The sequence below is a fragment of the Arachis ipaensis genome, chromosome B6, assembly GCF_059453495.1.
Source record: "Arachis ipaensis isolate K30076 ecotype BB chromosome B6, ASM5945349v1, whole genome shotgun sequence".
In the NCBI taxonomy this organism is placed as follows: Eukaryota; Viridiplantae; Streptophyta; class Magnoliopsida; order Fabales; family Fabaceae; genus Arachis; species Arachis ipaensis.
The window spans coordinates 69,780,835-69,808,825 of record NC_142441.1 but is presented as its reverse complement, the minus strand read 5'-3'; the positions used below and the strand labels follow the sequence as shown (position 1 = coordinate 69,808,825).

The window sequence follows — 27,991 nt, the reverse complement described above, 5'->3', positions numbered from 1 at the left end:
CTTTTGGAGATGAGGACATTCAATCAGGGGTTGAAAAATGTTCTTGCAGTTTGATTGGGAGGTTCCTGGCTGTCGCTGATCGGCTGATTAGTTCTGGAACAATGGAGGCAGCTATGTTTTCAATTTGGGGGTAGCCATTAGGTTTTAAGGTTCAAAACCTTGGAGAAAAAATTGGATCCCTTTATTGGAAGTTAAAAATTAGAAACTGCAATTTGTCGCTGTCTTGGCAACACATCATTTCACTCCCCAAAGCTAGTTTAACATATGTTTTACATGATTACTGTCTTTGATTAATTAAAATTCAAATACAGTTAATTTTAAGTTGAAAATTCGTTAAATAATTTAATAGATTTGATTACATTATTACTTTCATTTATCAACTTCATATAAAATTAACTGCACCTAAATTTCTACTAATTAACAATTAAATATTCAAATTAAATAATATCTTAAAAAATTCCATAAGCCTCGGCTGGCAACCGCAGCGTTGCAAGTGCCACGAGTGGCTTTGCTTTTATGGTACCTCCTTTTATTTCGGAGAGGTCAATGGTTGTCTCATTGGGTGGCACACTCCAATTGAAACCATGCAACATCCTAGCAAATAACATAACCGTCATGGTAGAACCAAGATTGATCCCGGGACATGCACGTCTTCCAGTGCTAAACGTAATCAACTTCAAACTCGGTTCATTTAAACTCATATTCTTAAACCCATCAATATTATTGTTATCTTTTTCTAAATGGCGTTCGGGTTTAAACTTCAACGGATCTTCCCATATTCTTGGATTTTGTCCGATCCCTTGCCGTCTTAGAACGATGTGGCTACCCTTTGGAATGAAATAGGTGTTGTTGGCAACAAATGTGTCTTCCATGGAAACATGGGTGACGTTGATGTCATCAATAGGGTGGAGGCGAAATGCTTCTCTTGCACATGCTTTCACATAATTGAGTTTTGGAATGTCTGATTCTTGTACTTGTCTTTCCTTGCCAACCACGCTATCTAATTCCTCCGTCGCCTTTTCAAGCATCTCCGGCTGATTTAGCATCTCGGCGAGTCCCCATTCAAATGCATTTGATGGATTGTCCACGGTTGCAATCATCATATCCTGCAAATTTTCATTTATTAAAAGAAAAATATAGGTAGAGAACAAGAATACTAAACAATGTGAATAATAGATATGTCGGATGTTCAATTCAATAGGTATACAGATGACTATGTTCATTATTTTTAATTAGATGGTTATTTCTTTTGATTCGATTTACTCATACACAGTTAACAATGGCTGGATGTTCAATTTATTAGGTGTGCAGATGATTATCCTAATATTAATATTTAGGAGATAATTTGGAGTGGAGTATTTTTTTATTTTATTGGATCAATTCTAGAGCTCATTGTTCACATTGCGTACAAAAGTCATGGTATACCTAATAAAACTGTTTATTAAATGCTCTATAAAAGATATATGATTAAACTAGAAACAAATTCTCTCAATTTTTTTAAAATTATTTGATAAAATATGATCTTTCATCTTACAATCTTTAAGTGGAATGAAAAAAAATATATAAAAAATATTAAATGATAAAAAATTATATTTTATTAAATAATTAAAAAAATAATTAAGAGAATTTATTTCTAATTAAATAATTAATGAATTTTTCTCACTAATTGTATATTGTTTGGAAACTTAAAACTTTTTTCTCTTAATTTTGATCCAAAATGACACAATGTAAAGAATTTTATATAATAATTTAAATATATTTATATATTTAAATAAATTTTTAAAAAATTAATTTAAAAATTAATTTAACTATTTATGTAAAATTCTTTAACAAGTATATGAAAGTTATTTTTTTTTAGTAAAAAGCAGAACTCTTGTTTTATTTATGAATTAAAAATCACCGTCATATACTCATCCTTGCATTCAAAATGTAATTTTTAAAAGGGTTATACTAGGTAATTAATGAATTTTTTAAATAATATGAACAACCACCAATCAAATAAAAATACACTATACTTCTAAATTATCCACCTAAATCTTAATATTAGAATAACTATCCGTACACTTAGTAAAATAAACATCTGATATATTTTCTCTTAACTTGAATATATATTGTTCACATTGTTTAGTATTTTCATTGTCTACCTATACTTTTCCTTTTAAAAAATATTTTCTCTTAACTTATATCCACCGTTAATAATGTTCATTTAAAAAATGTATAACCTGAAAAGTTAAAGATATAATACATACAATATATAAAGATAGAGTATAAAGTGTTACCATAATTTGAGACTTAATTTCATCAAGAGTCAAAAGTGGATTGTCATTTGCATCTTTCAATGAGATTAGAACATCAAGCAAGTCCTCTTCACATGTCCTTTTACCATTCTTCCATTGCTGAACCCTATCTTCAATTAAGGGATCATGATACTTCATTATCAACTTAGTGGCCTTCTTCAAGTTCTTCTTATGACCATCCAAGTCAAGCCCTCTCAAGCATGCAACGTAATCAGAGATAGAGAATGCAAAGAGGTATCTCAAAACAGTGAAAATTGCATCAATATGTTCCACCTCCTCAAATCCGGGTCCTCCATCTTCCCTTCCTTTACCAAAGTGCCTCGCATTGAAAACCAACCTGTTGGAATATTAATAATACAATTCAATGAGTGTGAAGAATAAGTTAAAAAAAGTTCTCAAAATATTATAAGCTCTTTGTTATTAAAGTGTAATTTTGATGCACTCACTGTGTAACATTTTACACAGTCATACAATCACATCCGTTTTTTTAGATAATTATTTATACAGTTAATATAAAACGCGGTCAATATAAAAGATAATTATTTTTGTTAATGTGGCATTATTACATAATTAGATGCACGTGTAAAATTACCTTACTGTATGAAAATTAAATTCTTATTTTTAAAACCTCATGTTTCAATTTCCTAGTTTTTTTTTTTCTTTTGGATAAATTAAAAATGTAGAAACACTAAAGATAAAGTATTACAAATAAAAAAGTTATATTTCTATATGTATCTGCATTTTTTTATAATATTTTGGTTAACAAAAAATGAACAACTTTTTTTCTAGAATAGATAATATTTTTTCTGTTTCTATATTTGTCTCACTTTTAAATAATTTTTTATCTTCTAATATATTATTTCTGTATTTCCTTCATCAAATATAATCATTTCAGATAATCGACATGCAATGTACATTTTAATACACATGTGGTTTAAGCGGAATCAAATAATGCTAAAGATTGCCTTAAGAATAAGCATTGATATCTAACTTTTAATTAGTAAATATTATTTTAATTCTCACATTTTGAAAATTTTAGAATTTAAAATTAGTAGATTTAGAATTTAAAATCTACTGTTATTAATTAAAAAATTAATCAATTCTCTAATTGAACTTAAAAAAAAATTGGTAAAAACTCATGTGTGAAGTTGATAGTTGAAAGTTCATTAAATAATTTCACAAGTTTGACTAAATTATTATCTAACGCTCTCAATTATCAACTTCACATAAAATTAACTGCACTTTGAGAGGTTAATTTTTACCAAAAAAGTTTTGTTCAATTGATATCCCACCTTCTAATGATGTTCCCTGAATAATGTCGTGCAACAATCCTCACATCAACAAGGCCGCCGCCATTCTTATTACATTGATTGTAAACATAGCGAACGATATTGTCGGCTTCCTCCACCCTCTTGTCTTGTAGCCATTGAAGTCTTCTTGGAGAGACCAATTCATTGGCCATGACTCTCTTCATTTTCTTCCATTGTTCTCCATAGGGCACTACTATTGTACTCAAGTACCCAAACGAGACATGTTCACTAGACCAATTCGTAGGCCTCGACGCGAAAATTGAATCTTGTTTTGTCAATAATTCGCGAGCAATTTCAGGGCTAGTAATCGGAATAACATGAATGTTACCTAGTCGAATGCATGCGATTTCGGTGTTTAGGTCTCTCATGATCCTATGTATCCATCTAAATGTTGGTTTGTTTGCTAGCATTTCAGGTAGGTTACCAATTATAGGCCATGGTTTTGGTCCCGGAGGGAGTGATGTAGTTTGTTTGCATTTTGAAGTTATTTGGTGTTTGAGGAATTTGAGAAATGGTGTGATGAATCCAACAAGTAAGAGAAGGAGATACCAAAATGGTAGAGAGTTAATAAGAGAAGATTCCATGGCTTGGAAGTGATCAAGTGAAATAAATTGATGATGAAGTACAATTTTAGGTTTAAGCTAAGATATGTATGTGTATGTGATTATTAGGGTTGATGTGTTGTTTGGTGTAGTGCATGTCTTTCTTCATTTATAGATGCAAGATATGATATCATGTGGATGGAGTTCAACCTATTTAATAACTAGAATGTTTCATGTATGCTTGAAAGCGATGGAGTAAATTATATCATGAACAAGTTTGCATGCAATTAACACGTGAGTGATTAATAACACGTGAGATTATCTACAAGAATACATTATGACTCTTCACTAATAAATAATAACTTTAAACTTTTTCTACTTTTTAAGGTGAAAATTCAGTTGCAGTCAACTTCACGTGAAATTGATAGTTGATAGCTGAGAGTCGATGAAAATTTATTCAAATCAGTCAAATCATTTAATAATTTTCAGTTATCAATTTCACATGAAGTTAATTGCACCTGAGTTTCTACCTTTCAATATATATATATATATTTAATTTCCACACCTATCAACGTTTTTTTTCCTTATTATGATTTACACGTATCAAGTACACACATGAAAATAATTGACTAAACGGTAAACATACACGCGAAACGGGCTGACAACTTTGGACTAATTAATCTTTAATTTTTTTAAATGTTAGATGTAATTGTCTTTAATAAAACAAATAAACAAATTTAATTAGTTCTTATCTCTTAAAATTTCATACAGTTTAATATATATCTACCAAACTATTTTCTTAAAAAGGAAAATAGAGGCTCTGACTCTTAGATAGATGTATGTGACTTAATTAGTAGTTGATAATGTTTGAATAGGATTATGTTCTGCCTTGTTGGGGGTTGATATAATCTGGATCATGTGTTAGGATAGTGCTTTACCCTTGTGGTTTTGCCCTAAGACTGTTATTTGTCTCCGTTTGTCTTTGGAGAATATTAAGATATCTTTTATTCGGTGTCTAATTTATTTTTTATAATTAGTTTTAAATATTTAAATTTTATTAATTATTTAATTTTTTAATAATTAAACACCAAATTTTAGGTATCATAACAAATATCATTAATGTTTCTGCAATGCATGTGAAGGAGGAATGGAGACAGATTAACATACAAATTAAACCATACAACACATGAGATTGGTTCCCCATGTTTATGTCATAATATGGATCTAATTATTAGTGACAAGTTTCAATTTTGTGATTGAGGATTGAGGAATAGTGACAAGTGTCCATTTAAAGAATTTTAAATTTAATACTTTTTATCTTTAATAAATTTTTATTATTCTTCAAATTTTTTAGAATTATTTTTGTTAGGTGAATTAGTCTTTCTGTTATTTTGGATATGAACAATTTTATTTTATAATAATATTTTTTAAAATTTAATTATCTTATGATAAAGTTTGTTAAAAATTTATTTGTTTAATATAAATATTGAAAATTTTATTAAAAACGATAGAAAATTTAATTTATATTAGCATATTAGAGTAGTTATCAAAATTTTTTAGAAAAAAATGTTAGAAATAAAAACATTCAATCTAAAATTTATTGGAAACTAATTTTAGTATCTACTTTATATATCATTTGAAAGAATTGTTTTAAACACAAAAAATAATCTAAATTTGATGTGGCCTTTATATATCTTCAATTTGATCTACCTTCTCTAAGGTAGCGTTTGGTGGAGAGACAGAGACGGAAAGACCGAGACTGAGGAACAGAGACTAAGAGACAGAGATTGAAATAAATCTCAGTATTTTATTTGGTAAAAAATGGGAGACAGAAATTGAAATAAGAATGAAACTCTAATTTAATTTGCACAAAGGATAAAATTGAAATTAATTAATTGAAATGAAGATATTTTAGGTATAAAATATTATTAAAGTTTCAGTCTCTATCTCTAAAAATTTTAATCTCCTGTATCTCCACTTTTTGGAAGTACTAAAATACTGAAATTTTAAAGATAGAAATAGAAATTTTAGTACCAATCTCTGAACCAACAAACATAATACTAAATCTCAATCTCTCAGTCTCTGTCTCAATACCTCAAAACAAACACTACCTAAAACATCTGTCACGACCTTTTTCTTGCACCTCTATTGTTATATTGAAAGTTACTTTGTGTAAAATTTGATTAGATGGGAGCAAGATCAAGTTTTTAATATTTTTACTCAAGCATGCATGATTTCATGAGAAAGAAACTATGCTTTTGCTTGTATTGTCAGATTTGGACATCAAAAATTGTACATTACATATTCCTCACTCCATCTATATTAGTAATATCCTCAAAATATTAATCTAAAGTTAGGATATGATCTTCAGCAACTAAGGAATAAGCATTCTTATAAATTATCTTTAACTAATTAGTAGTAGAAGAACCTGCTATTTTGATATTTTTTAATCAATTTAACTAAATTTAATTAGATTTTATTAGATTTGACTATAGTTTAACCGATTCAAATGATGATCCAACTTAGATTGATGATCAGATATTCAAATTTTTAATTCGACCGTCCAAATTAAACCAAATTTGATAACTATGCTCTTAATTTTTGGACTATTCACCCCTCTTTATTATCACATGTAAACAGTTGAATGAAATAATAATAATAAAAAATGAGTTAATAGTCAAAATCATTCTTAAAAGATACATCGATCTCCATTTTTGTCCCCAAAAGATAAAATTAATCAAATTCGTCCCCGAAAGATAACAAACTTGGTCCCGTTAGTCCTTCCGTCATCTCCTGCGCTGAGGTGGCTAACGCTCGCTGACATGGCCCGTTAACTGCCAGCGTGGCACTTGCTTAGTGTACCCTCTTGTTGCTGATAAGATAAGTTTATTAGATCTATTCAAATCAGGCCCTAAGCCTATGAATCCTAATCCCAAATCCAAAGCAATCGAATCTCACCTCCATAGCAGATTTTATGTTCCCAGGTTGTCTCTGCTGCCACCCGTCACTACCTACGCCTTCAACGCCGCCAAGATGTACCTAAATGAATAGTGCCAGTGCTTGATATTCCTTCATAAGAGAGCAGTCTTCGAAAAATTGAATATTAAGATTGCCTAAAAGAATAAAGGGACAACCCATGTCCCAGCCACCACAGTCACAACTTCCACCATGTCTCAATCGATCAAGTAATGACGACGGACCTTGACTTTCAATGTCTGGTAAACCATGATTACCTATTGGTATCACCACCTTCAACTGTTCCTGGAATTTACTTTCATGAAGACTATTTCTACTCTGATCCCTAATGCTAGAGTACTCTTTAATACTTATTCTATCTCCTCTTCTGTACTTCAAGCTTTCTCTCCTAGAAAATACAATTTCTAAAACAATAGCAGCACTTTCAACGTTTGAATATGACCTAGTAGACAATGAATGATAAGAATCTGAGTAATCCAATTTGACAGCAATTGATAGAGGTTTGTATTGTCGTTTGTTTTTACTTGCAAAATTCTCTTCATCCAGCCTCAAAGTCTCTTTCTTGGAAGCTTTTCGTCTCTCAAAAGCATCTTACTCACAAAAAGACTTTGTTTCATGTGAAACACTTGGTATTGAGTGTGTAAAATCATACAACACAAATTCTGTCACCATAGAATAATTAGATACTTGGTTTTCTTGTTCGAAACCTAAATTGCTAGAAACTACCATGTGTGCTACTATGGAGCAATCTTTGTCAAATTTATGGGATTCTCACCCAGTTGCACTTGCACTACTCTTCTTTCTATTATCAATGGAGTGGAAAGTATATACCCAATTGAAAGCATTGTTTCCCTGTGTTAGATAAATCACTTAACAACGATTTTTTATGTTCTACTCCTTGTAATGTTTGCAGTCTTATTTGATCTGGCTTCATAGTTTCCACCTTATGGCTTGTTGGACTTCTCAAAGATTTTGACTTTGTGAATTGATTCATCCTTTTCTTAAGAGGGTTAAGTTCAACATAAAAAATCAAGAATGCTACTTGAGAAAGAGATGTCACTCCTCTAGGAAATTTCAATTTTCTTCCTTCCTTCCATGCCTATTTTCCTTACGGCTTTTCTGTCCTCTGAACTCTAATACATGGAGCCACGCCTCATTCCAATGTTCCCTTCCAATCCATGAGTGCTGGAGAAACAAGTAGCGGTGTTGATGATAGACTTTGTTCTACTTTAGGCGACGGCTACGATGCAGATGACGTCGTAGACGATGGCGGTGTTAAAGGGCGTAGGTAGTGACATGGGCAGTAACAGGGACAATTTGGAAACATGGAATCTGCTATAGAGATGAGGATCGGTTCTTTTGGATTTGGGATTAGGGTTTATGGAGTTAGGGACTGATTTGAATAGATCTAATAAACTTATAGGGTATACTAAGTGAATGCCACGCTGGCAGTTAGTGAGTCATGTCAGCGAGCGTTAGCCATCTCAGCGCAGGAGATGACGGAAGGACTAACGTGACGAGATTAATTTTTTTTGGAGACAAATTTGATTAATTTTATCTTTCGAAAACAAAAATAAAGATCGAAGTATTTTTCAAGGACGATTTTGACTATTAACTCAATAATAAATAAAGCAAGCATGTTCTCAATAGTTTTTCATTTTCCAATTTTCATTTAAATTTGATTCTCATCATGTGAGAAATTGGGAAAAAGGTTAATTTGCCCCACCTCGCTCGATTATTGATTTACTATTGATTAATTGTAAGTGGTTTGATGACTAATCCATTCCTAGAATAAAATATTTCGAAGTTAATTGTTATTATATTATAATTGTTACGTGATTGATTTAAAGTGGTTTACTAGCTAGCTAAGCGTGTTCACCTTTATACTGTAGTTAATTCCATATTTGGAACGTTTTAAGTGACATTAAACGTTTTATCTTTTAACGTTTCCAAATCACTTTTAGATTATCTTATTTAGTTAATTTTATCTAATGACTACGATTAAATAATTCATTCGTTTCTACTACAAGTTGATGTTTTGGAAGTATTATATTACATATCAAATCTACCATAGATTATACACTAATTATTAATTTATTCTTAATTAGACTCCCACGTGCTTTAATTTCAACCGTTAAAAATGAGTTTTTCATTTTACGTGATTCTCTTAATCATTTACTGTAGAGAGGAAAATAATTTGATTAATTAGTAAGAAGCCAAACTCTATATAAGGTGATTCAAATGCTAATAATTAATCATCACAAACACACAAACATACAATTCGTTTCACTTGCAATCATAAAAAATTAAAGATCATGGCTTCATCACACATAATTAACAATGATCTCAAAGCATCAAATGAGATCTTTGAAGGTCAAGTTCAGTTGTACAAACACATGTTTGCATTCTTAGACTCTCTTTGCCTTAAGTGGTGTGTGGATCTAAGCATACCAAACATAATCCACAACCATGGTCAACCTATGACTCTTCATGAGTTGGTTTCCAAGTTACAAGTTCCATTAACTAAGGTTAGTGGTGTGCACCGTTTAATGCGTTATCTTGCACACATTGGATTCTTTGACATAGTAAGAATTACCCAAGAATATCAAGAAGAAAAGGAAGCATATGCTCTTACGTATGTATCAAAGCTCCTTGTTAGAGGTAGTGATCATTGTTTAGCTCCAATGGTTGACCTTATTCTTGACCCAACTATCTCAAGTTCATACCAACAACTTGGGAAGTGGGTTCATGATGAGGGGAATCAAACACCATTTGCCATGGCATTGGGTACAGGTATGTATATATGTATTACAACAATGTTTTGTACGTTCGGATTTAAATTAGTGTTTATTTTTAATGTAGTAGTATACTCTTTTTCTTTTAGTAATTGAGTTTTACTAAAGATCAGAAAGTTTTTTTAATACAAAAATATGTGAAAAATAATAAAAAATCAGTTTAAAATAATTTAAAATTATATTATTTAATATTTTTAATTATTATTTATTTTATTTTACATTCTTAATTACTACTGATATAATTGAATTATCAATAATGTAACTTAGTTAATCTAACTAAAGTGGTTAATTAATAGGAGCTAACTAGGGTTAAAAATTTTTATAATTAACTAGTTAGGTGGTTAGATATTAATTAGTTTAATTTCTACCATCATACATAGGGTTGGAAGTGAGTCGAGCTGAGCCGAGCTAGACCAAGCTCAGGCTCGGCTCATGAAAATTGAGCTTGGCTCACGGCTTGACTCATTAACAATCGAGCTTATTTCTTAAGCTCAAGCTCGGCTCACCAAAAACTCACGAGCTGGCTCGAGCTCACGAGCTGGCTCAAATAAGAGAAACATAAATACATAATCTATAATTCTATATCAATAAATTATAACTTATATATTTTAAAAAATATTTAAAAAGATCAATTTTATATATTATTTATCTATCAATAAATTATAAATTTTTTATTTATGTCTTATATTAAAATTATATGTAAAAAATAAATATAAATATTAAATAATTAAAATTGTTATATATATAATCAAGCCAACTCACGAGCTAATGAGCTGAGCTTATCTAAGCTCAAGCTCGACTCATTTAATTTATGAGCTCAATTCCAAGCTCAAACTTGGCTTACCAGCTCATGACCTTAGCTTATCGAGCTGTTAACGAGTCGAGCTCGAGCTGGCTCATGAACTTGCTTGACTCACTTCCAACCCTAATCATACATACACTCTGCTAAAGTACAATTATATATAGTAAGAGAACTAATTAATATCTAACCACCTAATTAGTTAGTTATAACATATTACTAATTTTAATTAACTCTTATTAACCACTCTAGGTAAATTAACTAAGTTAAACCCTTGATACTAATATTAAACATAATATACATATTATAGATATTAAATTTTGATAATTTTCACTAATTGTATATAAGACCAGCTTTATTTTGTTAAAGTGTATGCAGGGGTTAATTATGTCTTTTCTATTGTTTGTTTTTTATTTTGTGATTTGTTGTTTATAATTCTTTTTTGGAAAAATACAGGTACTAACAATATTTTTGGACAATCTGTGAACAATGTGAATTAATAGGATTAAAAGAGTAAATTAATCTTAAATTTAATTAGTAACATTAAATTAGGATGTAGTGTATTTTTAACCTATGTTTTCTGTTTCATTCATTTATAAAGTATTTGTTAACTTTATTTAAAAAACGCTTATTTATAAAATTTTCTTTGACTTTAAATAAAATATTTAGTTTTACTATACTATTATTGCAAAACAATTTTCATATATATATATATATATATATATATAATTACGTAACTACACGACAATAAAAAATAATTATTTATCCAAAAATTTTAGTTTATATATTAAAAATTAAACTTTTAAATAAATATAATTTTATACAGTCAAGTTAATTTCTATAAAACCAACATGTTTTTAATATTTTTTAAAAATTAAGTTTATTCTAGCCATTTTTGACTAATTTTTTATTACTAAACATTACCGAATATTTAAATACTTGTTTTCTTGTTTTCTATATTTTCCTAACAGGTATTTGGGACTTCCTCAACAAAAACCCTACACATATGAAATACTTCAATGATGCAACTGCTAGTGACTCTCAAATCATAAACTTGGCATTGAGAGATCATGGTGTTGTCTTTGAAGGGTTGGAATCAATTGTAGATGTTGCTGGAGGAACTGGAATGGTAGCCAAGTATATCTCTGAAACTTTTCCACATTTGAAATGCATAGTTTTTGATCTTCCACAGGTTGTGAAAAATCTTAAAGGGACCAACAATTTGACTTATGTTGGTGGGGACATGTTTCAATCTATCCCTAAAGCTGATGCAGTTCTACTTAAGGTATATAATTATGTTTCATCAAATCTAAGAATAAATGGTGATAAAGATTATATATATATTTTTTAAATTGTTTTCTTTTTGTTTTCAGTGGATTTTACATGATTGGGATGATGATAATTGCATAAAGATATTGAAAAAATGCAAAGACGCTGTTTCTTCAAGTAATAATAAAAGAGGAAAAATAATTATCATAGATATTGTGATAGATGATGAAAAAAAAGATGAGCCTGAAATTACCCAAGCAAAGCTTCAATTGGATTTAGTGGTGACAGCATATTATAATGGAAAAGAAAGAACCAAAGAAGAATGGAAGAAACTCTTCATGGAAGCAGATTGTCATCAAGACTACAAAATTTCACCTTTAACTGGACATATGTCTCTTATTGAGATATATATTTAACCACTAAATGTTGTGATACATCATACATATAATCATGGTTAAATGAAATAAATAAAGTTGTAATGTCTTGATGAATAAGTTTTACATATAGATATTTGGTAACAAAAAAAAAATTAGCCAAAAAAGAATGATTTTAGATGCTATATACCGAATAAAGTTAAGGTGTATGTTATGCAACAATGTCATTTAATTTTGAATTGAGATCGCTTTGAGCTCCATGACTACTTTTTTGTTAATATTACAAGTATGAGGAGTATATGAAATTAGTCTTACATTAAAAAAAATAAAGAAGAGTGATGAGTTTATAAAATGATAGATAGATCCATTAACTTAAAATTTTTAGATTTTGAGTTGGATGTGGTGTTTTCTCATCCTATGTTTTCTTCTATGATGCACGGACACGAGGACACGCATACATATAAAATATAAAGTATTCTTTTAGATAAATCGTAATGATATTTTGATATTTTATTGATATTAAAATATAAATTAATTTGCCAATGAGTAATAGCTCAAATGGCATAGATTCTCCATACTCAATTAAGAGGTTGCGGGTTCGAGCGAGTCTCCTATCTTTGGTAAAAAAAAATATAAATTAATTTTTTTAATTATTTTTAATGTCTTATTTCAATTATATCAAGTATTTAAAATAATAATATATACTATATCTAAATTTATTTCAAGAATATATGTTAAGAATAAGAGTAAACACAACCGACACGCTGACACGTGATGGTTTTTAAGTGTGTCTAAGTGTGTCCGGAGAAGAATTTTTTATTTTTTATTAAGACACGGTTAGACATAACAGACATGCGTGTCGGACGAGTGTCGTATCCAAAATGTATTCAACATGCGGACACAACAACTCAATGAAGTGTCCGTGCTTCATACGTTTTCTTACTTATTTCTTATTTATTTGTGATTGTAGATGTACGATAAATATTCATCCCTAAATTTTTATTCTAACTAACTGTTGATACATTCTCTAATAATTCTATAAAAAATAATGAGCAAAGTCTTAGACAAGAATGCAATATAGTTTTTGTCACATTTGCCATTAGATCAATTCATAATATACGGCATAGTGATATACTCTATCATGGAGTGGTCTTAAATCTTAGCCATATGATCCAAGATTCCAGGCTGTGATATGTGTAGCAGACAGACTCATTGATTTCACCGGCCATCTAATGAAGTAACGGTTAATTCATCATAAGATAGTTCACATTGATGTGGCTGCGAATTCGCTTCCATAGAGACCCACTTGGGAAAGAAGCCAGGCTCTTTAGGCTCATCTAAATCCATCTCACTTGCTAACATGAGAAGCACAGAAGCCATTGTAGGCCTATCCTCAGGGTATTGTTGCACACACAACAGACTCACATGGATGCAACGCATTACTTCTGAGATTACACATGACTCCTTTATGCTTGAATCTATCAACTCTAAAGCTTTGTCCTCTTTCCATAGCCTCCAAGCCTACATCATAAGCATGAAAATTCATTAAAAAAACATTTGCTGCAACTTTGAGAAAGAAAATAATGATCAAAGAGCTTACATAGCCAATGAGGTTGAGAGTTTCATTTGCATGACAAAGAGCTCTGTTTTTAGTCCCACATATAATTTCCATCATAAGTATGCCAAAGCTGAAGACATCGGATTTTATAGAATACAAACCGTCGATAGCATATTCTGGAGCCATGTATCCACTGTATGAAAGCATTAAACCAATGGTTAATATGAGAAAGAATAAATAAATAAACAATGCTATGAAATTAGAAAGAGATACTCACTAAGTCCCCACGACTCTATTTGTGTTTCCTTCGGTTTGATCTCCTCCAAAAGTCCTGGCCATTCCAAAATCTGATATTTTTGGGTTTAATTTGTCATCAAGTAAAACATTACTTGCTTTAAGATCTCTATGAATAATTCTCAATCTTGAATCTTGATGAAGATACAAGAGTCCCCTAGTAATTCCAAATATTATGCCCAAGCGCTGAGACCAATCCAACATCTTGCTTTTTGTTTTATCTATTTTTTCAAAGAAAACAAATCTGTTATCAAATTATCACATATTCAAGTTTCATAAGCTGTGTTTTCTATACAGTAATGAAAATAAGAAAACACAATATATCTGATACAGTTTTTCTAGATATTACATACCAAAGATGAAGGTGTCTAGGCTCCCATTAACCACATATTCATAAACTAACAAAATTTCTTCTCCTTGAATGCAACAACCAAGAAGTTTTACTAGATTACGGTGCTGAAGTTTCGCTATTAGCTTTACTTCAGTTATGAATTCAGTCATTCCTTGTGTAGAGCTATGTGAGAGTCTCTTCACAGCAACTTCAAGTCCATCTTCTAATTTTCCCTGCCCAATTACAATTTTATAAGTAGATCATGATCTTTACAATGTTAAATGTTCCCTACTTGTTCAAGGCTCAAGCTAGTGAGTATTCAAAGATTGAATTACCTTATAAACAGGTCCAAAACCGCCTTGTCCAATCTTGTTATTCAACGAGAACTTGTGCGTGGCAGTAGTAATTGTTAGTAGATCAAATAATGGTAGATCTGTATCATTTACATATTCTTCTATATTTGATTTTTCTAGGAATGCAAAGAAATGTAAAATTCATTAGATACTGTTATTATATTTCTAAATAAAAGGAATTTAGGAATACTCTAGTTCTAAAAGAAAGTAGTTACCAATATTGTTCCTTCGGACTCTGTATATAACATAAACACAAAGTAGAAGTGTTGCACAAAATGCAACAATGGTGCTAGCAATGATCACTTTTTGCTTGTGCCGATGTTGAAGTCCTTCATGGTTGAAATTCATCAAAGATGTAAACAAAAACAAAAAATATAACAATAAGAAGCATGGAAGAAGCTATAAGGCAAAATGAAGTTTTGTCCCTTACCTGACTCAAAAGCAGGCATTCGGATGTATAGATCTTGTCCACCATTTTGAAACAGTTTGATGTCAATTAGATCGCCGAACCACATGGCGCAGCCACTGCCTCCTCCTCTTATGTCTGAATTGGCATAAGCCATACAAGAGCAGTTCTTCAAACACAGATTTCTGCATTCATCTAAATTAATATTCTCATGCAGCTTAGTATGCTGAGTATCTGGCACTTTCAAGCCTGTATATTTCACAAACACATCAGTGCTTGTGACATTGCAGCTTAATGGATCGTCGCGAATGCATCCTTGTGAGGAGTTGTTTGAGTTCCATTCTTCTGGTGACTTTGGACTAAACCCTTTAAAGCATTGGCAGAGATGCTGTGATTCTGCTACACTGCAATAAGCATAGGCTCCACAAAGGTCATATTTATCACACACATCACCTGGCGTTGATGCAGAAACTTTCCAATTCTGAAGATTGTCATCCCATAAATAACTTGTAAGAGATTGACTTGTTTGGCTTATTACACCTCTTCCAATGATAGAATCAACCTTGGTGTTATAACTATAGGATATCTCATCCTTGTTTGTGACAAAACTGTCTTCAAAAACATATGTAAAGGACAGATCTGGGAATCCACTGAAGTAAAGGCCATTCCAAGGTCCAGACCGATATACTTTTTGTGTGCCATTCATCATGTAATAGACTGGATAATCCCTTACAACTAAACCAAGAGAAAAGTCTCCAGGGGATGGATCATTTGGACTCTTCCAACAAGTTATGCGCCAATCCAAACCTTTTCGGAGGTCCCTTCCCAACTTCATGGTTGGCAAGAATGTATCTGTAGGATAATCAAAGCTTTGCCACAAATAGGCCTTTGGATTTGATTCCCCTTCATTTCTTAACACAAGATTGCCACTGTCCAAGAGCTTCAATACCGGATTCTTTGCTTGTTTTTGAGAGATTGTGCTTGTGCTCCAAACAGTAGTCTCAGTGCCATTTTCTGTGAGTAAAAGATTGCCTGTGCTGTTAATTGTTAAAGTTCCTAAGGAACCATTGATGGGGTTGACCCTATTGGCAACCCAAACAACTGTCTGAATTGGAATTTTCTTGTACCAAATTCCCAAGTAACGCTTGTGTGAAGAGTTACCAGGGCTGAAGAAGAAAAAAAAAAGACACAAGAAGAAATGATGAAGTTTGATGGGGGTACCTCAAACCTGGCTTCTTCTCTTATATGATCCCAAATGGTGTGAAGAGAAATATCCAAATGGTTATTATGAAAGGCAGAAGAGTGTAATGGGTTTGGAATTCCCATGGCATAAACAGGGAAAACCCTCTCCATGTGATAAGCACTTGTTGAAAATGAAGAGTTGTTGTTCTTATTATCATTACTATGGTGTTCATGATCACCATCTTCAACATGCTGAGGCCTCATTTTTGTGTTGGTTCATTTAACTTGTTACAAGAGAAATAGAGTTAAGGAGTTTGAAGTACTTATATATATATCTAGTGTGGTTTTATCTGTTAGAAGAAGTTCTATATATAAGTACTTAAATTGTTATAACAAGTAAAAATAACTAATTTAGGTTCCAAATTTGAAGGCAACTCTAACTAAGCTAGAAAAGAAATCAGATTATAATCCATAGCTATATATGAGCAACAATGTCAGCAATGAGGTGGTGATTTTTATTAGGTTCCAAATTAAGTTCCAATGCAGCCAAAGTTTCTCTTTCTTTATATACATTATTTAACGGTGCAATAAGTAGAAAGAAGCATTTAGATCTAAACCAAGTTAATACATAAGTTTTCGTTAATATACAATATTTTTTATTAACGTAACAAATTATGTTATACTGAAAGTGGATTGAAATTAAAATTTATTAATCGCTTGGATAAACAATTTATTAGCAACTAATTTTAAAAAATACAAAATTGAATAAATAATAAAATATTATTAATTTTTTAAATAATAAAAACATAAGTATAAACATCCACTAATTAAGATAAGTAAATAAGTTACAAAGATAATTTATCTTTCTTACTATATAAATACAACAACAACAAAGCCTTGTCCCACTAAGTGGGGTCGGCTACATGAATCAAACGACGCCATTGTGCTCTGTCATGTATCATGTCTACAGAGAGACCGTTTACATGTAGATCTCGTTTGACCACCTCATGGATGGTCTTCTTAGGTCTTCCTCTGCCTTTCGCCCTTTGTCCATCTTCCATCTCATCCACCCTCCTGACTGGATGTTCTATCGGTCTTCTTCCCACATGTCCAAACCACCTGAGACGCGATTCAACCATCTTTTCCACAATGGGTGCTACTCCAACTCTCTCCCTTATATCTTCATTCCTTATTTTATCCAATCGCGTATGACCACTCATCCATCTCAACATCTTCATCTCTGCCACACTCAACTTATGTTCGTGCTCCCCTTTAGCCGCCCAACACTCCGTACCATACAGCATAGCCGGTCTTATAGCGGTGCGATAGAATTTACCTTTAAGTTTTAAAGGCACTTTTTTGTCGCATATAAAACCCGATGCACTCCGCCATTTTGACCAACCTGCTTGGATCCTATGATTTACATCTTGTTCAATCTCTCCATTATCCTGTATGATGCACCCAAGATACTTAAAACTTTTAACTTTTCGCAGGATGTTTTCTCCAATCTTCACCTCTATATTGGAGTTTTCCCTTCTCAGACTAAACTTACATTCCATATATTCCGTCTTGCTACGGCTTATGCGCAGACCATACACTTCTAGAGCTTCTCTCCATAACTCCAACTTCTTATTTAGGTCTTCCATTGAGTCTCCCATAAGGACGATATCATCGGCAAAAAGCATGCACCATGGCACAGGCTCTTGGATGTGCTCTGTGAGTACTTCCAAGACTAATGTGAAAAGGTATGGACTTAAGGATGATCCCTGGTGTAATCCTATACCAATAGGGAATTCCTCTGTCACACCACCTTGAGTCTTCACACTAGTTGTGGCCCCATCATACATGTCTTTAATTGCCCGAATATATGCGATCCTTACTCTCCTCTTTTCTAAAACCTTCCATAAGACCTCCCTTGGTACCCTATCATACGCTTTTTCCAAATCAATAAACACCATGTGTAGATCCCTTTTATTACTACGATACCTCTCCATCATCCTTCTTAATAGGTATATCGCTTCAGTGGTAGATCTGCCTGGCATAAATCCAAATTGGTTCTCTGTTACTTGTGTCTCTTTTCTCAACCTCCGTTCTATCACCCTTTCCCATAGCTTCATAGTATGACTCATAAGCTTAATCCCTCTATAGTTTCCGCAACTTTGTATATCTCCCTTATTCTTGTAGATAGGTACCAAGGTGCTCTTTCTCCACTCATCAGGCATCTTCTTTGACCTTAAAATTTCATTAAAAAGCTTGGTTAACCAGTTGATGCCTTTTCCTCCAAGACCCTTCCAAACCTCAATCGGGATATTATCAGGTCCTACTGCCCTGCCATTTTTCATCTGCTTTAGAGCCTCTTTTACCTCGAAGTCTCGAATCCTTCGATAGTAGTTAAAGTTTTGATCTTCTTCCCTTGTGCATAATCGACCAAGGCTCGGAAGAGTCTTCTGTCCCTCATTAAATAACTCGTAGAAGTAGCTCTTCCACCTTTCATTAATCTTCTCCTCTTGAGCCAACACCTCTCCATCCTTATCCTTTATGCACTTAACCTGATCCAAATCTCTCGTTCTTCTTTCCCGACTCTTTGCGATTCTATATATACCTTTTTCTCCTTCTTTCGTGCCCAAAGACTGGTAGAGACCCTCATATGCTCTTGTTCTTGCTTCACTTACAGCCACTTTTGTCTCTTTCTTAGCCGCCTTATATTTTTCCCAGTTATCTGCATTGCGGCATAAAGACCACTCTTTAAAGCATTCCCTTTTTATCTTTATCTTTTCTTGTATACTCGCATTCCACCACCAGGACTCCTTGTCTCTTGGTCCTATTCCTTTAGATTCACCAAAACTTTCTTTTGCTGTTCTTCTAATAACTTCTGCCATCTCCCTCCACATTTCTTCCGCGCTTCCATTCCCATCCCACTTTGCCTCTTCTTCTACCCGTCTTAGGAAGCTTCTTTGTTCCTCCCCTTTCATCCGCCACCACTTCGTCCTTGGGTTCTTCGTATGATGTCTTTTCCTCAACTTTTGCTCAACGCGAAAATCCATGACGAGCACCCTATGTTGTGTTGTCAAACTCTCTCCCGGGATAATTTTACAGTTAATGCAAAATTTCCGGTCGACTCTCCTCAACAAGAAGAAGTCGATTTGAGAGCTTGTCATGCCACTCTTATAGGTTATAAGATGTTCGTCTCTCTTTTTAAAACATGTATTTGCGATGAGAAGATCAAAAGTTGAGGAAAAGTCCAAAATAGTTTTACCCTCGGCATTGATCACTCCGAAACCATGGCCTCCGTGAATACTCCCATATCCAGTCACTTCTCTCCCAACATGGCCATTTAAATCTCCTCCTAAGAAAATCTTATCTCCCAAAGGTATGCCTTGAACCAAACTCTCTAGATCCTCCCAAAACCTTATCTTGTGTTGTTCGTCCGAACCCACTTGCGGTGCATAGGCGCTAATCACATGGAAAGCACCTCCCTCCAACACAAGTTTGATAGAGATGATCCGATCTCCCACCCTCTTGACATCCACTACGTCTTTCTTCCACTGCTTATCCACAATTATTCCAACCCCATTCCTATTCTTCACCTTCCCTGTATACCAAAGTTTGAAACCAGAAGTATCCAACTCCCTAGCCTTTGCACCAACCCATTTCGTTTCTTGTAGGCACATAATGTTAATCTTCCTCCTTGTCATGGTGTCCACCACCTCCATGGACTTTCCTGTTAGAGTGCCTATGTTCCATGTCCCAAATCTCAACCTTCTGTCGCTTCGACCTTTACCTTTTCCTTTGTGAACTAGCTTATTTACCCTCGTCCGTTCACGAAAACGCGAGAACCCTTGCTCATTTAACACTACATCCGGGCACCGATGCAGCGGCTCTTGCTTCGACACCGTACTCGAGCCATACGGCGCGTTGCTTCCGGGCAACGACCTAGCTTTAGCGCAATAATGTCTTTGATTCATGTCATGGGGGTTCGGCTATATTTTTATGTTGGTTGCCGAAGACCTAACACAACCCTCCTCCTTTATCCGGGCTTGGGACCGGCTATGTACCGCAAGTGTAACATAGGCGGAGTTTCTTACTATATAAATATCTTACTAAATTTAAGTAATTTTCAACTTTAATTTATATAAAAATCTATTTAAAATTTTTGCTAACTTAAATATTATCTACTCATCCCAAAAGTTTAAGCTGATAGGAAAAAGTATTACTAATGGTTATATCTCTAATACTGAATCAGACATCTCTAAACCTCTATTGTACACATTGTACAGATATTCCATTGGCTCCCTATAGAATAATGCTAGAGAGATAAAAAATACAGCCAAAACTTACCTTATCTAGCATTAATTAATTAAGGAAAAGTCTAGGGGGCAGTAACTTTATTAAATTCTGGCCAGCATGTAACCAGCAAAGAAAAGTGAGCCATTGGATGAAATCTCACATCAATCTCACACCATTAAAATCACTATTGATGGCTATTTGATGACTATAAAACACAAAAGTTGTTGTTCTCCTAGCACCCCTCGTTAATTAATTATCGCAATAATTAATGAATACTAAATAAGGTAAATTATGGCTGTTTTTTACTGATTTTATCCAACATTTCCGAAACAGAAATTGGTTACCACCATCACTAGGATTTCGCTCCTTCCATTGATCTCCCCTTGTTATCGTTAGAGACTTTTCATTCTTTTCTCCTTTCTCTCTTTTCGCATGGCTTCCTTCTCCCTCCCACACTAACCGTAACTAACTTTATTCCTCGATACAAACGCACTTTTCATAACCGTCAACCCAACCAACTGAAAATGACAACCGCAAGATCCATCATCCCACTCCTCAACCGCCTCATCTCCAGATCTCAACCGTCCAGATCCGTAACCTACATGCACCGTCCCGGCGATGGCGCCCCTCGCCCGGTAACCCTCATACCTGGCGACGGCGTCGGGCCTCTGGTCACCAACGCCGTGGAACAGGTCATGGAGGCCATGCACGCTCCGGTGTACTTCGAGAAATTCGAAGTGCACGGAACCATGAAGAAGTTTCCAGAAGAGGTTCTGGATTCGATTCGAAAGAACAAGGTGTGCATCAAGGGAGGTCTGGCCACGCCGATGGGCGGTGGCGTGAACTCCCTGAACGTGTATCTAAGGAAGGAGCTTGATCTGTACGCTTCGTTGGTGAATTGCTTCAATATGAGAGGATTGCCGACGAGGCATGAAAATGTGGACATTGTTGTGATTAGAGAGAACACTGAAGGTGAATACGCTGGCCTTGAGCATGAGGTTGTGCCTGGTGTTGTTGAAAGTCTTAAGGTAAAATTCTCTTAACCCTAATTTGATTCTTTGTAGTTGAGAAATTACATGCTGGTAATTAAATTAGATAGTAATTCAGTGAAACATATTAAATTATCTAGCGATTCTTACTTATTGAGCATATATGAAAGATAACTGTACGTGAATCTCTATTTTTTTTAAGTGGATGAATGTGTGTGTGTGTGTTTACGAATGGTATGATGAAGGTGATAACGAAGTTCTGTTCGGAGAGAATAGCATCATATGCATTCGAGTATGCGTATCTGAACAACAGAAAGAAGGTGACAGCGGTGCACAAAGCAAACATAATGAAGCTAGCAGATGGTCTGTTCTTGGAAGCATGCAGAGAGGTTGCACAAAAGTATCCTGCAATCCAATACAATGAAATCATTGTTGATAATTGTTGCATGCAGCTTGTTTCAAAGCCTGAGCAGTTTGATGTCATGGTACATTAAATAATAAACTTTTATTTATGGGTAATGTTAGGTAGACAAAAAAAATAGCCAAAATTTGTCTTATACAGCATTAATTAATTGTCGCAACAATTAATAAATGCTAAATAAGGCAAGTTATGACTGATTTTCTTTAGTTACCAAACATTTCCGTTTATTTAATATGTAACTTATGGAGTTCATCATGTAAGCTATTTAATTTCCACTTTATTTGTAGGTGACTCCTAATCTTTATGGAAATCTAGTTGCAAATACTGCAGCAGGCATTTGTGGAGGCACAGGAGTCATGCCTGGAGGTATATGTAGTTTACAATTATTTTTTTATAATTTTAATTTTTTTTTTTTTTGCAATTTTTTGTTATATTACTTAACCTAAGGGGAAATTCAATATTTAGGCATTGTATTAAAGCACAACTTAGCACAAAAAAAAAAAGGTTTGCTCACGCTTTTTTAAAGAGAAACATTTTAGAGAACATCTTTATCTCATTTTTTAGTTAGGCATCTCTATAGCATTTCTCTTTTTTAGTTAACTTGTAATGATAGTTAGCGAGAGCCTGGAGTCAATAAAATGGGCCAAACACAGAATAAGTTCATTTATTCATTTAAATTTTGGATTAAACGAATTTAATTCGATTAATCCAAAAAAAATCACAGATTAAATGAGTTAGTTCGTAAGTTAAATATCCAAAAAAAATAACAGATTAAACAAGTTAGTTCGTAAGTTAAATAGACAGCTGATAATTTTTTTTATTTTAAAAAAAATTAATATTTTTGGATAATATTTTTCCTAATTTATTTTTTGTGACTATATTTCTCCTAATTCGATTTTAGATTTATTAACTAAAAAATATTATTTATTTAAAATTTGTTTATTTAAAAATACTATTTTTTGCTAAAATAAATAAAAAAATAAACGAATTAGTCTATTTACCCCATCAAATTATTCATAAATAGTTGGAACTGGAAAATTATAATCCATAAACAAAATAAATTTATACTGGATGACTCATTTGAGAGTGTGAGCCCCCTAGATTGTGTACTTGATGAATTAATGTAGTTAGTAGTCCCCCTAGATTGTACTTGATGAATCAATGTAGTTAGTTGTAGTGTTCATTTTAATTAACATTTAATTTAACTACTGCGGGTCTCTCTGATTCATAGGTTGATTTTTACTAAAATGTTTGGAATCATAGTTTGAGAATCAAGGATGTCTTAGTTTGCTTTTTTTCTTTTAGTTTTCTTTATGCTTTTTTTATTTTGTATTTTTTTATTGTTGAAATAATTAAAAAATTTAAATATAATAAATATATAATTATAAATACAAACTATGAATATTAAATTAAGGGCTTGTTTGGGTGAGCTTTTAAAAAAAGATATTTTTTCGAGTTATTTTTTAAAAAAATCTTATAGAAAAGTAAAAATAATTTTATATTTGGGTATCTCATGCAAAAAGATCTTTTTATTTATTAATTATGTTTAGGTATAACAGTATAAAAATACTTTTTTGTTTATTTATTACATGAAAAACATATTTTTTTTAAAGAAAAAAGATATTTTAAAAAAAGATGTAAATTACAGCTTTTCAAAAAAATATTTTTTTATTTTTATTTTTCTAGTACTTTTATTTTTACTACTAGAAATTTGTCAAACATACTAAAAAATAAATAAAAAATTATTTTTTCATTGAAAAAAGATTTTTTTTTTATCAAAATAATAGCGCCCAAACAAACATTAAATAAGATAAGTTTGTGTTATTGTTTGTCTAGCATTACTCGATTTTTATTATTCTCCAAACAGAATTAAATTAACATTTTTGTTGTGGTAGGTAATGTTGGTGCTGAGCATGCTGTGTTTGAGCAAGGAGCTTCAGCTGGAAATGTTGGAAAGGATTCGATTGTTGCACAAAAAACAGCAAACCCAGTTGCACTTCTTCTCTCTTCTGCAATGATGCTTAGGCATCTTCAGTTTCCTGCATTTGCTGACAGATTAGAAACTGCTGTTCAAAAAGTCATTCTTCAAGCCAAAGTCAGAACAAAGGATCTTGGAGGATCAAGTACCACCCAAGAGGTTGTTGATGCAGTAATAGATGCTTTAGATTAATTCTAAAATTATTTCCTTTTTTTTTTTACCAAAAATGGTGTTAGCCTCAAATTTTTTAAAATAAATGTCGTTTTCATTTTTTTATTACGTTGAAAATTTAATCCAATTTTTGAAGTAATTGAATATTTTTCAACGTAAAAAAAACGACATTTATTTTTAAGGTGAAAAAATATAATAGTTTTTTGTTTCTTACTAATTCTTTTTATCTACATTATTTTTTTTGTCACCCCACAAAATTGAAGATAGCAAATTTTGATCCCTACAATAAAAATGTTTATGCAAATGCAACACAGAGAGTCAGAAAATGATGTATTGGATACTCTTTTATGATCCTTGGAGATTTTATAGAAAAAAAATTATTACTATTTATTTCCAAGTTCTAACTTCTATTAATTAACCATTATTATTTGTTGATTATTATGGTTCATTTAGTGTTTATGGTTCTACTTAATCATGCATATAGTCGTGCTCTCGTGCAATATAATGTGAAAAATGAACTCTAATTAATATAATTAATTAACTAATTAAGAGCTAATTATTAGCCAACTCTAGGAAGCTATGGACAACTCTCAAATCTTAAGCATGGTGTGCAATGAGTAATTACTAATTACTATGTTTCATAGGGTGGCTTGTGGGGAGAGGGCACCTTCTAGCTAGTCCATTTATGTTAGTTGTTTTTTTTTTTTTTGGGGTGTCTATTATTTATTATTTATGTTAGTTGATTGAATTGTATTTAATCCCTTGATAAGACGTATTTTCAAGTAAATTTTTTTTTGGTAACCGAATACAAGGTTTATATAAGTTTTTTTTTTTTTGTGTGTGTCTAACTATGAAAAAAAAAAAAAAACAAAGCAAGCATTCTCCTATATCCGAGCGGATGATTTGTTGGAGATCAACACAAGGCTCAAACCAAATAACATGATTAGAGTTACTCTTGGCACCATATCTAGCTATTCAATTCGCAACTCTATTTGCTTCTCGGGACACCCACTCAATGTGAACAAGCCAAGGACGAGATAAAAATTTATGAATCTTGTGAACCAAATCTACTACTTCAGATGAATACCCACTTATAAGATCATATTTAATGGGCAGAATGTAAAGGCAATCCATTTCACATATAATATCCCTTAAACCGCAATTCCAAGCTAAAACCAGCCCCCTCCAAGTAGCAAATAATTCACATCTGATGATAGATCAGGGAGAATGCTTCCAGAGCAACCCGAAATATAAGCTTAGAATCTCTAATAATATATTAAAATACCACTAAATTTGAATCAAGATACAAGCTTGCATCACAGTTAACTTTAAAATTGTTGCCTGCCGATGGTTCCCAACCCAGGCAATTTTGGAGAGACTTAAAGGCATTGTTTCGATTCCTGTAAACTTGTAAGTCCTTGGCGGTAATTCTGGCCAAAGCAACAACCTCGTGGTCTGTCCAAGGGTTGTCAGTATTAAATATGTCATTACACCTATGTCTCCATACCCACCAAAACCTTGCACCAAAAGATGTGCCTCATTGATAGCCAAGACCATCCGAAACCACTCTTCAAGAGCAGTACCAGCCATCGAGTCCAGGATACTAGGATCCAACATATGCCAAATTGCCTTTGATTGTTCAGAATCTCTAAGGCAATGCTCCATAGTTTCTTACGCCTTGTTACATCTCTTACACATATCTGAAGAAGCTAAATGCCGCTTGAATCGAAAAGTCTCAGTTGGTAGAGTATCATGTAAGCCAAGCCACATAGTAAATTTAAACTTCTCCGGAATGTTTGTATTCCACAACCAGTTCCAGTTACTATTGGCATTCCAATTTAATGTTTTCTCTAATAACCATCTATAACCCTCCCTTACGCTATACTTTTTTGTTATTGTATGCTACCACTCCCACTGTGACTCCAACTCAGTCGAACTAGGATATCTCAAACCACGAATAAACTGCTTAATCTTTTGCGAAATAGGCGTGGTAAGACTATCAACCTCCCAAGTCACTCCTTTCCACAAGTCAGCCACTATGAAATCTGATACAGAAATATGCACTTAAGGAACAAAGTTGCAAAGCTTATAAAAAAGAGTCCATTCATTATACCAAACTAATTTATGAACATCCCCAATATTCCAATGAAACCCTTTCTTGAGATGCTCATAGGCACTAACAATGTTCTTTCAGGTAGCTGATAAAGAATTTTTACTGTTTTTATTTATACCAGATTGATTCATGAGATATTTATGCTTCAGAACCTGTACCAACAACTTCTTACTATTATTTAAACAATCTCATACTAACTTTTTTAAAAACGCCATGTTAGCACAGAAAGTATTCTTAATATGCAATCCCCTACCCAAGGTTTATATAAGTTGATAATGATATTTAAGGGTTTTTTTTTTCCTTTGCTCGACAATTATATTATAAGTTAAGAAAGTTAAATGGTTGGATGAGTTAGATTTGGCTACATAGGTTAAAAAATCTTTAGAGCAAAACCCACCAACAAAAGATAATAAATCTACCTACTTAATTCAACTACTACCAACAATAATATAATACAAAGTGTAAAATTTGACTATTTATTCATCTTCTACATGGAAAAAAAAAGATCAGAAGAGCTTTCCTTATAGTTGTTATCATTATTTGGGTTGGACAATTTAGTGGACTGTGGATATGGTCATGATTAATTTGATATGTATGTTTTGAAACAAGTTGTCATATTATATCCCGTTTGTCACTTTTTCTAGACACATTTAAATATTATTACGTGTTAATGTGTCTAATTTTATTTTATATTTTAATTTAATAAAATATTAAATATTATTATAATTTATTTAAAAAATATTTTATATATATTCATATTTTATAAAAATTTTAAAGTTTATATATCATCTTATCTCGTATTGTATCGTATTTTGTATCTGTTTATGCATTATAGCCATGAACACATTTAAGAAATTGGTTAAATGTCATTTTTGATGAGTCATACTGTCTGCCCACAATAGGTTTGTTGGAGTGTGTTACGTTATTTCCAAATTAGTGTGATGGAAACAAATTTGTTTTCATAGTAAAAAATATAATTCACTCATATTTTGAAGCGACTTTTTGTAAATTTATTCAAAAATAATATATATTTTTTAAATTAGTAATTTTATGCTAAGTGTTTTTTTATAATTTTCTTATGCCAATGGAAATTAATTAAAAAAATAATAAAAAAATTAGAGATCAAACTTTAAATAATGTTTTTAAGAAAAATTGGACTGAATATATAAATTATGTATCAGTTATTAAAAGATAGTGCATTTTTTTTAAATCAGTACAATTTTAATTAGAAAACTAATATACTATTTTTTTAAAAATCTATTTTATCAAAAGAATTAAACTATTTAAGAGACAAAAAAAATTTATTACAATTTTAATTAGAAAACTAATATACTATTTTTTAAAAATTATTTTATCAAAAAAATTAAACTATTTAAGAGACAAAAATAATAATTTTATTTTCAATTAAATTTTGATATGATTACATCGATGGTTGATTTTTATACCCTTAGAAGACAAGGGAGGAAGCAATTTTAAATGCACTTTAATTTTCCAACTACTTGGACAGTATCTCATATATATAAAATAAAATAATTCATAAAAACAT

At 32.2% G+C, this 27,991-nt stretch overlaps 4 protein-coding genes and 1 pseudogene across 5 annotated transcripts; 2 read left to right on the top strand and 3 right to left on the bottom strand.

The window, feature by feature from the left end:
- Positions 1-449: 449 nt before the first annotated feature.
- Positions 450-4,191, bottom strand: LOC107612299 (isoleucine N-monooxygenase 1-like). The gene is made up of 3 exons (XM_016314075.3): positions 3,590-4,191; positions 2,280-2,634; positions 450-1,106 (listed from the first exon to the last, which is right to left on the bottom strand). The coding sequence occupies exons 1-3, from the start codon at positions 4,189-4,191 to the stop codon at positions 450-452; spliced, it is 1,614 nt and encodes a 537-aa protein (XP_016169561.1).
- A 2,997-nt stretch (positions 4,192-7,188) lies between these two features.
- Positions 7,189-8,282, bottom strand: LOC148561251 (uncharacterized; annotated as a pseudogene).
- A 1,116-nt stretch (positions 8,283-9,398) lies between these two features.
- On the top strand, positions 9,399-12,543 carry LOC148561250 (isoflavone 7-O-methyltransferase-like). The gene is made up of 3 exons (XM_088491413.1): positions 9,399-9,918; positions 11,691-12,004; positions 12,093-12,543. Exons 1-3 carry the CDS (start codon positions 9,441-9,443, stop codon positions 12,402-12,404), a joined length of 1,104 nt encoding a protein of 367 aa, XP_088347539.1. The 5' UTR covers positions 9,399-9,440; the 3' UTR covers positions 12,405-12,543.
- Positions 12,544-13,540: 997 nt separating this feature from the next.
- On the bottom strand, positions 13,541-16,750 carry LOC110265385 (G-type lectin S-receptor-like serine/threonine-protein kinase At4g27290). The gene is made up of 8 exons (XM_088490706.1): positions 16,533-16,750; positions 15,329-16,482; positions 15,114-15,227; positions 14,881-15,014; positions 14,568-14,778; positions 14,198-14,435; positions 13,963-14,113; positions 13,541-13,883 (listed from the first exon to the last, which is right to left on the bottom strand). The coding sequence occupies exons 1-8, from the start codon at positions 16,748-16,750 to the stop codon at positions 13,581-13,583; spliced, it is 2,523 nt and encodes an 840-aa protein (XP_088346832.1). The 3' UTR covers positions 13,541-13,580.
- Positions 16,751-21,297: 4,547 nt separating this feature from the next.
- LOC107622140 (isocitrate dehydrogenase [NAD] regulatory subunit 1, mitochondrial-like) lies at positions 21,298-24,353 on the top strand. Of its 2 annotated transcripts, none has more exons than XM_088490145.1 (4): positions 21,298-21,801; positions 22,020-22,247; positions 22,471-22,549; positions 24,079-24,353. In XM_088490145.1, exons 1-4 carry the CDS (start codon positions 21,298-21,300, stop codon positions 24,351-24,353), a joined length of 1,086 nt encoding a protein of 361 aa, XP_088346271.1. The 2 variants fall into 2 exon arrangements, with proteins under 2 accessions (XP_088346271.1, XP_016179528.1); XM_016324042.3 differs by having other exon boundaries at positions 22,008-22,247.
- Positions 24,354-27,991: the final 3,638 nt, after the last annotated feature.